A 12,886-nucleotide genomic window follows, 5' to 3' on the forward strand; every position below is an offset into this window, starting at 1 on the left:
CGGATAGACACCCGACAAAGCTCTACCGCGGTGGATTTGAACCTTAGATATATATTAATAGAGACGGCACCCGGAGGAAACCCTGAGGCCAAATGGACATAGTGGCCGAATGTGGTATTGCAGCTCGAGCCTATACGCTGGTCTGTTGACTTATCATTGCGCACGTTCATGTTATTGAGGCCCATGACACGTGAAAGCTGTTTCATACGTGCACTGATAGTCAACGGCCAGCGTGCTCACGATTTGGCCCAATCCATCCCAGAATGCACTATGTTCCTACCCGGAAAGGAGGAGTGAAATCGCCTCATGCGCATTTGAGCAACTTTCCCACTGCGCCATCCATCCATGCCCGGAATTTTTTTTTCACCTGTAACAGAGAGAGAGAAAAAAGGAAAAAGTACTATAGCTCCTGCTGACGATGCTGCTGTAGACCCTCCTGAGGATGCCAGGGCTCATGTTGGATTCCATCAGCCGCCCGAGGCTATCTGATGATGTTTGAAGATGAAACTCTCTTTTATGAACCTGGTACAGTGTGTACTGTAAAACATCTGTAGGATGGAGACGTTTCATACCATCAATCATCCTCAGTCAATCTGACCGGCATGTCGGATGAAACGAATGGAAGCATCGGATACCCATCATACCCCTCACTGAGACGACGAGGACACCGATCATGGCACCATTTGAGCTCTATAATGCCAAACAATATTGACAAATATATATATATACTTCAAGAGTTGTATTGTTGTGTTAAAAACGTCAAACACATATTTTTGTTTTCTCATAAAGGACTATAAACGACTGTCAGATGACTGAGTCTGGGGATGAGGGCATGATGAAACTGTTGTTATACAATGCTTAGGATATTTATCCTTTTCAGGACGGGAAGTCCCTGAATGGGGAAACACCCCTTTAACCCATTTAGACCTGAGGTCGATTCTACAAATGCCTTCTAGAATCCTGACAGTTTTCTGCAAAAAACCTATTTTTCTAACTATGTCCGTGGTTCTCAACGTTTTTCACATCATGGACCCCCAGAATTATCTGTATTTGGCCGCCGACCCCAATCTCAAAATATGTTTTCTTTGCTTCTGGAGGGTCCGCCAGAAGCAAAGATTTGAGTTTAAAACGTTCGCTCTGAAAGAGTATATTCAAAGATTTGCGGCACATTTTCACAATATTTCTAAAATAGCAGACCTATGAGCTTGTAGATCTGCTATTTTTCAATAGCTAAAGCATCTCTGTTGGGTCATGCGTCTGTCTGTCAGTGTGGCTGCAGGTTCCGTCTCTTAACGGCAGCCCACCACCGGAAGACGCCATTCCTGCTTTTGTCTGCGTGTGAAGCCAGATTATTCTTTCTTAGACTACCAATTAGCTTAGCTAGCACGCCTAAAGGCTCATACATAGTCTGGATTCTCGGTGGTTAGGTGACCACCGAACTACAACATGACGTCACGTCACGAGCCGCGGTGAAGAGCAAACCACCGCCACCGCTCCAGCCCTTCTCTCTGTTTTTACTCACCACCGCTCAACGTTATTTCAGCTCCGGTAGTCACCTCACCACCGAAAATCCAGACTATGAATGAGCCTTTACTATAGTGTCGGAAGACCGTTCGTTAGCCCAGAAGCAAGCCTTCTTCATCTACTAAGAAGCCCACTGTCTCGCTACGTCTCTCAGCCATGATAAAACCTGAAACCTCCTGTGGCTTATTATGCTTTAGACTGAAACTAAAAGACTAACATTTTTGATATTTAGTCGACTACGACTGGACTAAGACTAAACCATTTCAGGTGACTGATATAGGACTAAAACTAAATGTTATTTAAAAAAACTAAGACGTAATCTTTTCTGTCAAAATGAACACCGCATCAAGACAAAAGACTTAAGATTAAAACTAAATCTGAATTTGCTGTCAAAATGAACACTTATGATGTGTCCACACATCTTCATAATTACACCCGTATGGGAGGCCCAGATCAGAACGCTGTTGTTCCGTCCTAATGTATGACTTCATCTCTTTTAGAATATTAACGCTTCTTAAAGAGAGGTGGGACTTATTAGCTCGAGGTAGTAATGGAAGATCCGTTTGGCAAACTATAGCGCCTTTATTCTGGAAAAAGTCCCCAGCAAAAATAAATTGTTAACAGTAGTGACACGCATACTGTGCAACGAGCCATGCACACACACGCACGCACGCACGCACGCACGCACGCACATGGGCACGGACACACACACACACACACACACACACACACACACACACACACACACACACACACACACACACACACACACAACAACACAGACACACACACGCACATGGGCACGGACACGGACTAAAGATGTACAGAAATGGCTGTGGCATGCCTTGCAGTATGTATGAGTGAGGCACAGCGTGGTAAATGCATTTTTCATCCAGTCCCTGCCTCTCCTCTCCTGCATGTATCTTTAATGTGTGGGTGTGACGGGTCCACATCATAGCCCCATTAGCAGTGTGTTTTCCACCTCTGGGCTGCAGCAGTGTGTTTTCCACCTCTGGGCTGCAGCAGTGTGTTTTCCACCATTGGGCTGCAGCAGTGTGTTTTCCACCTCTGGGCTGCAGCAGTGTGTTTTCCACCTCTGGGCTGCAGCAGTGTGTTTTCCACCTCTGGGCTGCAGCGGTGTGTTTTCCACCATTGGGCTGCAGCAGTGTGTTTTCCACCTCTGGGCTGCAGCAGTGTGTTTTCCACCATTGGGCTGCAGCAGTGTGTTTTCCACCATTGGGCTGCAGCAGTGTGTTTTCCACCATTGGGCTGCAGCAGTGTGTTTTCCACCTCTGGGCTGCAGCAGTGTGTTTTCCACCATTGGGCTGCAGCAGTGTGTTTTCCAACCCCGTGCTCTTGTGAGCAGCCTTCAAACTATCGTCTACCTCCTGCTTTTTCTCATCTCGCACGCCAGGTATTCAAATGCAATTAAGTTGTGGGACAGGCATGCAGCTGGCGAAGGCACAACATCTTTTGTTACATTATTACTATTCTTGTTTGGGGAGAGCATGCAGCTGCACAAAACGGAACATTGAAAAGGATTACTGGGGATAAAGTTGACTACAATTAAAAGTGACTATAGACCAGTACGTGCCCGTCAGCCACCGGTCTACTTGAGAACAATGCAACTTGGTAACATAATAATACCCGTTGTCAACTTGTCATAGCACCCGTTTTGGTCATCATAGCTTAGTTTTTATTTAGTTTCCATATAGTTTGTCAGTGCAAAAAGGTAGTCGAAGAACATTTTTTGTCTTTAGTTTTAGTCGACGAAATCAACACTGGACGTATATGGTCACAAGTTATTATAATGCATTACAACCAAACATTAGACTGATTAGAGAGAAAAAATAAGTCTTGAGTGTGAGAAAAAAAGGGGTCTGTGAGTTTCTTATTATCTTGTCATTATACAATTGTTTATAATGTGTAATGATTATAGGTACAAATACTATAGTGCTAGGGGGGCGAGGTTGACTGAGATGGAGAAAAGAAAACTAGACAGCACTCAACGGAACACAGACCACCAAAGGCAGGTTGTGTTCTGAAAGGTGTCATTGTCTGTCAAACAGTCTGAACGTGTATACGTGTTGCAGCCGTCGGGCATAACAATGTAATCATTTTCTTCCTTGTGACATGTGCCTCTTGTTCAGCAAAGTGTGCGAGAAACCCCACATTATGGCCTTGAGATATGAATTATTCTCGGACAGACGGAGAGACGAACGAACAGGCGGACAAACCCGTGACCTCCTTGACGGAGGTAATTTGACGGAGGTAATTGGATATTATTTAAGCAGCAGCTGCAGCCGTTTCTCTTCATATTCATTTCCCTCTTCCCCATTTAAGACGTGAATAGCATCAACCGTTCCATGCCCGGGGACGTGCAGCATCAAGGTAGCAGCCATTTACTCTTTGCAAAGCTCACATAACTTAACTGATAAGGGAAATATCAAGCTGGATTGAGACAGACAAGTCTTTTTTGTTACCTTAGAAGACAGGCCTCTTGATTGCAGCAGGATCCAGGACCATTTTTTCCAAACCTTACAAGAGGCGCAAGCAGTACAAGTCCAAAATCTCTCAGAGGCACAAGAAGAACAAGGAACGTCTCAGGAACAGAACGTTCCTGTGACGTCCCGTCAACCGAGAATCGATGGCATCTCAAATTCATCACCAACAACCTCGCACTCATGTCATTATTTTGTATCTGACTGGGAGATAGATAGACTATTGCCATTTGGGAGCACCATGATGTGCTGGCTTGAAACAGAATTGATGCATGTGTGTTATTGTGTGTGTGTGCACATACTACAGTCTGTGTGTGTGTGTGTGTGTGTGTGTGTGTGTGTGGTTTGACTAGAATGATTATGTATTTTTTTTGCGGAAGGGCAGATTGCGAATTGAAATTCCATCCCGCGCTGCTGCTGCTACGGCGGCGGCTTTATTGTTTGTTGTCCTGTCAATGTTATTATTACTGTGTCTGTAACGGTGGCAGGCATGCTGTCACGGGGGTGGGGGGGGGGGGGGGGGGGTGAGGGACCATACCGTGTTTATCCCATTCTGACCTGAGATCAGATTAATACGAGGTTTCCACTGGACACACACTGGTCTGATTAACCCATTCTGACCTGAGATCAGATTCTAAAAATGTCAGTCGTTCTTCGATTTTTCAAAAAATAGCAGATCTACAAGCTCGTATCGCGCCACTTGGTGGCGCGATACGAGCTTGTACATCTGCTATTTTTCAATAGCTAAAGCACGACATGATGCTATAACACCAAAATGGGTTCCCGCCTGTTACATAATCGGGGATTATATATAGTTATGAGATGATAACCTGATTGTATTTATATATATATATTATATGATAACGTGGTTATGCTTATATATATATATATATAATTATAATATATCATGAATAGGTTACATTATACAGAGTGCTGATCAGTACTTTCAGTCACAGGTCTGATCTGCTGTGGTGCGTAGAGGCGGAGACCCATCAGCCTGTCTGCCCACCCCCTCGTCACCAGGAGCCAATCCGTGCTCGGAGGACGGACCTGGGAAGACTACTTAGCAGCACCTGTGACACGCAATCATTGGCAGTGTCTCTCAGTTTCCCCATACTGAGAGCACGCTGTCCAGAGGAGCTAGGGAAAGCTCAACATCATGAAGCTGTGTGATTCCGTAGGCCAGGGGCAAGATCTGTGTGGAGCCCCTGAGCTGACTATGTGACTATGATTCTGTGATTCCGTAGGCCAGGGGCTATATCTGTGTGGAGCCCCTGAGCTGACTAGGTTTCTGTGACATTGTGACATTGTGCTAAAGATTCAACTGCCAGGGGCTATATCTGTGTGGAGCCCCTGAGCTGACTAGGTTTTTGTGACATTGTGACATTGTGCTAAAGATTCAACTGATTATAATTATATATCTATATGTAGAGATATAGATTATATAATATAATTTAAAATATGGCGTATGGGAGCGTACTTGTTGTAACTCTTTGTTAGGCAGTAGTTAGTGTAGGCAGCTTAGATAGTGTTGAACTTGTGTAACCCCTCTTTTCCTTTTTATTGGTTAGAGTTAGGTCAGAGTGTTGTGACTTTAGCATAGGGCTAGATAGTTTTGATTGTTTTATTAGTTGCCCCATACAGCCTGTCTTTGTTTTGGAGTGAATTTGTAATCCCTATTGTTTATATCTATATACCTTTATCATTCCAACGTTGAATAAACAACAACTCTTATGCCAGTTGTGTTGCATCCTCTTCTTATACCCCTAGACATACAAAGGGGAATGTAACAATTGGGGGCTCGTCCGAACAGTTGGCGGCTCGTCCTAAGGCACAGAAGGTTACCGGTTTGGGAAAGTGCTGGCTGGAGTTGTTGGTTTATTAGCGGTGATAAGGTGGTGAAGATGGCAACTCGATGCGTTCGTGGTGGCTTCTTTTCCTCTGTCCTGTCTGTGATCGGCTGGAGTCGTGGTGGTAGGTATGTTGCTCGTATTCTTTGCACCTTGAAGTTTTGCTTGTGTAGTAGCTAGGTTAATTGGACAAACTAAAAGTTGTTAGATTTCCAAATTTCTTAGAATCTCTGCGGCGGGGCTGTTGAGAGGCGGTATAGACAAGAGTGGTGGCAGAGCTGTTGGTTCTAGCCTACGTGGCAAATGTGGCGTCCTGTGGAAAGGAGCGGGCCAGTACAGATTTGGTTCTGGGGGTCGGGTCCCCGGAGCCGTGCTGGCCTGCTGAGAGTGACTGGGGGGGGCCTAGTCATCACCCTGGGGGCTTGGGAGCATCCATCGTCTCCGGGAGGTGGAACCTGTCTGACGGGGTGCCTCCTATCGGCATAATCACCGCTCCCCCAGTCTGAAGATGCAGCCACGGAAGAGAAATGTTGGTCCGGAGCACGGTGCTCCTGCTCTAAGCCCACCACTCAAGGAGTGCCTCTGTCCCTATGCTGCAGAAGGTAAGGTTGAAAACTTGAAATTCAACTGTGTCAGCGTTTGTGTTGAATGTGTTGCTGCCACGGGAAGATTGGCCTAACCCGTGAGGAGCTTGTATGCTAAATGAGGGTGCAGAAAATCGAGTAATATAGTTACTGTCGCTCTCTGTTTAGTTGTGCTGGTATCGCGCTAATTTTGAAATGCCACGGTACTTTGGGTTAGTTCCCATTGTTCGTGAGTCCGAGGTGGGTTCGTACTTTAAGGTGTGAAAGGGTTAATAATCAGTGATTTTGTCTTGGGCTATATGTACTGCCCTGGTTCTGTATCTCGCTCCTCTTAATTCGCTTCCCTTGTACTAGTTGCTGAGGGGTTGAGGGAAGGTGGCAGGGTTTAACAAGCTTACAGACAAATTAAATGTGGTGTTTTCTCTCATGACAGGAGACATGTGAAACATGTTCCTTTTTTTGATCCACTCGGTACGTTCAGGTGTCATGTATTTGACAAAGTCAGTGATGGGATATTTGTATATTTGTTGCCCCTGGGTGGGACATCAAATGCACAATTCAGTGATTGTGTGTGTGCAATCAATTCTTAGATTATCCTTTCTGTTGCGCATGGAAAGAGGTTGTGTGGCTTGAAACATAGTAGTCAGTAGTATTACTAGGTCTGAACAAGGCTGATTTTGTTCCAGTGTAAGCTGCTGGGGAAAGCACAGGTGATGGCCACGCTTTCTGTTCAGGGTTGACTATTACGTAGAACTTCACTATAGAGTGCAGGGGGTGTCTTGATAGGCGTGCTCCTCACTAGAGTATAGTTGAGGCTAACTCTGAGTGTTGTATAGAGTGCAGGGGGTGTCTTGATAGGCGTGCTCCTCACTAGAGTATAGTTGAGGCTAACTCTGAGTGTTGTATAGAGTGCAGGGGGTGTCTTGATAGGCGTGCTCCTCACTAGAGTATAGTTGAGGCTAACTCTGAGTGTTGTATAGAGTGCAGGGGGTGTCTTGATAGGCGTGCTCCTCACTAGAGTGTAGTTGAGGCTAACTCTGAGTGTTGTACAGAGTGCAGGGGGTGTCTTGATAGGCGTGCTCCTCACTAGAGTATAGTTGAGGCTAACTCTGAGTGTTGTACAGAGTGCAGGGGGTGTCTTGATAGGTGTGCTCCTCACTAGAGTATAGTTGAGGCTAACTCTGAGTGTTGTACAGAGTGCAGGGGGTGTCTTGATAGGCGTGCTCCTCACTAGAGTGTAGTTGAGGCTAACTCTGAGTGTTGTACAGAGTGCAGGGGGTGTCTTGATAGGTGTGCTCCTCACTAGAGTGTAGTTGAGGCTAACTCTGAGTGTTGTACAGAGTGCAGGGGGTGTCTTGATAGGCGTGCTCCTCACTAGAGTGTGGTTGAGGCTACCTCAAGAAAGAAATGTAAACCAAGTTAATTCTGATGTACCCTGTATTTTATGCGTTTGGGAGGGTTGTGCCCAGAACGAAAATGTTGTTCAAACTGTGTTTGATTTTGGGTGTGGGGGTGTTACATAATCGGGGATTATATATAGTTATGAGATGATAACCTGATTGTATTTATATATATATATTATATGATAACGTGGTTATGCTTATATATATATATATATAATTATAATATATCATGAATAGGTTACATTATACAGAGTGCTGATCAGTACTTTCAGTCACAGGTCTGATCTGCTGTGGTGCGTAGAGGCGGAGACCCATCAGCCTGTCTGCCCACCCCCTCGTCACCAGGAGCCAATCCGTGCTCGGAGGACGGACCTGGGAAGACTACTTAGCAGCACCTGTGACACGCAATCATTGGCAGTGTCTCTCAGTTTCCCCATACTGAGAGCACGCTGTCCAGAGGAGCTAGGGAAAGCTCAACATCATGAAGCTGTGTGATTCCGTAGGCCAGGGGCAAGATCTGTGTGGAGCCCCTGAGCTGACTATGTGACTATGATTCTGTGATTCCGTAGGCCAGGGGCTATATCTGTGTGGAGCCCCTGAGCTGACTAGGTTTCTGTGACATTGTGACATTGTGCTAAAGATTCAACTGCCAGGGGCTATATCTGTGTGGAGCCCCTGAGCTGACTAGGTTTTTGTGACATTGTGACATTGTGCTAAAGATTCAACTGATTATAATTATATATCTATATGTAGAGATATAGATTATATAATATAATTTAAAATATGGCGTATGGGAGCGTACTTGTTGTAACTCTTTGTTAGGCAGTAGTTAGTGTAGGCAGCTTAGATAGTGTTGAACTTGTGTAACCCCTCTTTTCCTTTTTATTGGTTAGAGTTAGGTCAGAGTGTTGTGACTTTAGCATAGGGCTAGATAGTTTTGATTGTTTTATTAGTTGCCCCATACAGCCTGTCTTTGTTTTGGAGTGAATTTGTAATCCCTATTGTTTATATCTATATACCTTTATCATTCCAACGTTGAATAAACAACAACTCTTATGCCAGTTGTGTTGCATCCTCTTCTTATACCCCTAGACATACAAAGGGGAATGTAACACCGCCCACAATGGGTTATGTGACTGCGAACATGAGTGCACGACGAGTGCATGTGCGTGCACGGCTCACACGCATGAGCCGTGATGAGAAGTGACTGTCTATCAGACGGGATGGGATTCTATTACCTGGATCCTTATTGAGAAGAGGTTTATTTCTACTGCACAAGGTCACGCACGCACGCACGCACGCACGCACGCACGCACGCACAGCCTTGCAGTGAGAGCGTGTCTGTCTGCCTGTAATAGCAGGTCATATAACAGACCGACTGAATGAAAATCCATAGGCCCACTTCCTCATTAGCCTCACAGCGGTGTGAGTAATGCTGTCGGTGCATGTTGTTGGTGGAGCGAGCACGCACGCACACACGCGCGCACGCACACGCGCACTTTCTCTGACTTTGTCCTGAAGAAAGAGAGTGGTGTGATTTCCAGCAGTGTGGGCGTGGCGGCGTCGTGTGCTGTGAGGTCCATGGTCATCACTGATCAGACTGACCTCAGGCTCTGCCTCCTCTCTCCACCACTCCACTTCATTCATGCAAACATTCTGTCTGTCTGTGTCTCTCTCTCTCTCTCTCTCTCTCTGTCTGTCTGTGTCTCTCTCTCTCTCTCTCTCTCTGTCTGTCTGTCTGTCTGTCTGTCTGTCTGTCTGTCTGTCTGTCTGTCTGTCTGTCTGTCTGTCTGTCTGTCTGTCTGTCTGTCTGTCTCTCTCTCTCTCTCTCCAAAAGCCTTTGAATAATTGATGAACAGTATGTTTCAGACAGAAAGCCCCCACAGTTGTGTTGGGTTTGGGCCGGTTGTCAAGTTTCCTTTTCAGAGCTGTGTGTGTGTGTGTGTGTGTGTGTGTGTGTGTGTGTGTGTGTACCACATGGGATTCAAATGACCTGCTCTACACAAACTAAACCCATTCAACATGCAGTTTATGGCCCCTAACGTCTACACTATATCACTGTTGCAGCTCTGAGCCTGCACCGCTTTCATCGGAGCTGTCCATAAACATTGGTGCTGAAGTACAATCTCAAGATCTGTGTTCACTGGAACTGTCCCCCTACTGAAGGTGCTGAACCTTTTACCTTAGCTTCAATGGCTTGTCTTCTATTCCCTGCATGGAGCTGTCCAATGCTGATGGTGCTGAAACCCAGCACTGACTCGTATTCACTGGAGCTGTCGTCTGCTGATGGTGCTGAAACCCAGCACTGACCTGTGTTCATTCACCGGAGCTGTCCACTTGTCCTCATGCTGAAATCCCTCTTGTACTCTCCATGTGATAAGAGAGAGAGAGAGAGAGAGGGAGAGAGAGAGAGAGAATACGCTGTTCCGATTTGAAGTTATACTTCATTAAAACTGCTTTAACAGAGTACCAGAGTGCTCCTTTGATGCATTGTTTTTACCTGTTGGAACCTTCTGTTTTCTTTTGTGTCCTATTTTTTATTTTTACAGCCTTTCTATCTATTATAATTCCATATCAAGCCCTGCTAATGCCAACTAAAGCACATTTGTTATCGCGTTGGACCTTTGAAACATGGTCTCTTTCCTGGACGGTCTTCGCTGACAGTGAAGTGACCGCCAGTATAGTTGACGGAACGGAACATTTCTTCCCTATACTGTGCTGGCCAGGAAAACTGAAGATTCCACTAAGAACATACAGTAGTCTTATTAAAAATAATTATAGCCCTGATCCTGATCCATGTATGGATGATGTATGTTCTCTGTTCGATTCTGTCTGGGATGAGAGTGTTCTCTGCTTGCATCCGCGTTCATGCTCTGATGTGGAACGCTGCTGTTTGAACACTGACATAAATAAATAACAGGCTGACTACAGAGTACAAAGATTCCTTTGTTTAAGAACAACTCGAGGGGCGGCACCCTGGTGGCTCGACCAGCTAGGTTACATCTTCCTCTCGCCCGCTGTATCCTAGGTTATTAATATCTCCCGATCTCTCGGAAACAGATAGAATATCTTAGAATGGAATAAAAGATAAGAATACATGATGAGTGAATATAAAGGGGAGACGATGCAGGGCATGATTGCTCCAATTTTGTGAGAACTGCACGCAGTCTTATGGCCTGAATGTATATGGAACCATTGAGTCTGTCTGTCTGTCTGTCTCTCTCAGTGGATCTGCATGGAGGCCACCAGTGGCAGGCTGTGACTGTTCTGGCCTCCGGTATATTCTGAATATTGACCCATGTCCCGTATTGGGGTCATCTTATTGGGGATAATGGAATGGAAAAGATATGGGAGACTGATCCTGATAGAAATGTGTAAACACAAGCTGTGCTATACTTTTACATTATAGAAAAGGAAAATAGCTCAAACGCCATCTCTTGCTCTCTCTCTCTCTGTCCCTGTGTGCGTTGTGTGCAGACGGTGCGTCATGGCTTCCCCTACCAGCCCACGTGTCTGGCCTTCGACCCCGTGCAGAAGATCCTGGCCATCGGATCCCGCTCGGGAGGCATACGGATGTATCCTTTCCTCCGCCGTTTGCTCTGCCCCTCCCCCCCTCCCCCCCATGCATGCCCCCCCCCCTCCATACCTGTCCCCCTGCCCACATGTCCTGTCCTAGCCTCGGTGTGTAGGCTGAAGACTGCGTTTCCCAGGGGTCACCTGGGCACGGTGACAAAGGGAGGAAGAAGGTTTGAGGTAGGAGATTACACACCGTCATCAACATAGCTATACTATTACTGGTCTGTCTGTCTGTCTGTCTGTCTGTCTGTCTGTCTGTCTGTCTGTCTGCAGTGTCTCTGCGTGTAATCAGAGGCTTATCTCTTATATCTATCTGATGACCGCTCTGGTGTCTTGGCACTGACATGCCACGCACGCACACACACACGCGCACACACACACGCACGTGCGCTGTTTCACAGTCTTTCCCGCTTCCGTCTTGAGCCAGTGCGCTTTTCTTCATTCAATCTGCCTTTCTCTCCCTCCTTCAATCTCCCCTTTACTTTAATCTGATATTCTCTCTTCTCTTCTCTCTCTCTCTCTCTCTCTCTCTCTCTCCTGGGATTGAACCCATTCAGGCCTGACCTCGAAATAAAAAAAAAAACATCTAAATCCTCCAGTTTTCTGAAATAAATATTTTCACGATAAAAAAAAAAATAGCAGACCTACAAGCTCGTATTTTTCAATTGCTAAATTATAACATAATGTTTAACCCATTCTGAACGGGAACCCATTTTGGTGTTGGCATCATGTCGTGCTTTAGCTATTTAAAAATAGCAGATCTACAAGCTCATATCGCGCCACCGAGTGGCGCGATACAAGCTTGTAGGTCTGCTATTTTTGAAAAATCGAAGAACGACTGACATTTTTAGAATCTGATCTCAGGTCAGAATGGGTTAATCAGACCAGTGTGTGTCCAGTGGAAACCTCGTATGAATCTGATCTCAGGTCAGAATGGGTTAAAACACCAAAAAGGGGTTTCTGCTCAAAATGGGTTAAATTGCTGCCTGTCATCTTCTATACCAGGACCTGTCTTTGTTGTCGTCTCTCCTGACCTCCATATATACAGTATATCTACTGCATGTGTTGGTGCTCCTGACCTCCATATATACAGTATATCTACTGCATGTGTTGGTGCTCTCCATCTCAGCGCTGCATGCTCGCTGCCGTGGCCTCTGAATCTCGCACAACATCAGGATCAGGCACGCAACTCCTCTTCCATCGCGTCTCGTTCTGTGTGTATGTATGCTGCTGACGTTTGTATATGCCGCCTCATGTATACTGTAGCAGCTCAGTGCTCAGTGCGGTTTCCCACGCAGTGGAATCTGTAGCGTTTGACTAAGAATGTAGAGGGTTTAACCCATTCTGACCTGAGATCAGATTCTAAAAATGTCAGTCGTTCTTCGTTTTTTTTCAAAAATAGCAGACCTACAAGCTCGTATCGCGCCACTCGGTGGCGCGATATGAGC

General features: G+C 45.8%; 1 protein-coding gene across 1 annotated transcript in view; it reads left to right on the forward strand.

Annotated features, from left to right (window-relative positions):
- Positions 1 to 12,886, forward strand: part of stxbp5l (syntaxin binding protein 5L) — a gene marked incomplete at its 5' end in the record, with an annotated part of 281,832 nt that overhangs the window by 53,942 nt on the left and 215,004 nt on the right. The window contains one exon of the mRNA XM_083777165.1: positions 11,340 to 11,437. Within this exon, the coding sequence (XP_083633291.1) occupies positions 11,340 to 11,437 (98 nt within the window). The remainder of the gene's footprint in view (positions 1 to 11,339; positions 11,438 to 12,886) is intronic.

This window comes from Protomyctophum parallelum, assembly GCF_964188405.1.
Source record: "Protomyctophum parallelum genome assembly, chromosome: 11".
In the NCBI taxonomy this organism is placed as follows: Eukaryota; Metazoa; Chordata; class Actinopteri; order Myctophiformes; family Myctophidae; genus Protomyctophum; species Protomyctophum parallelum.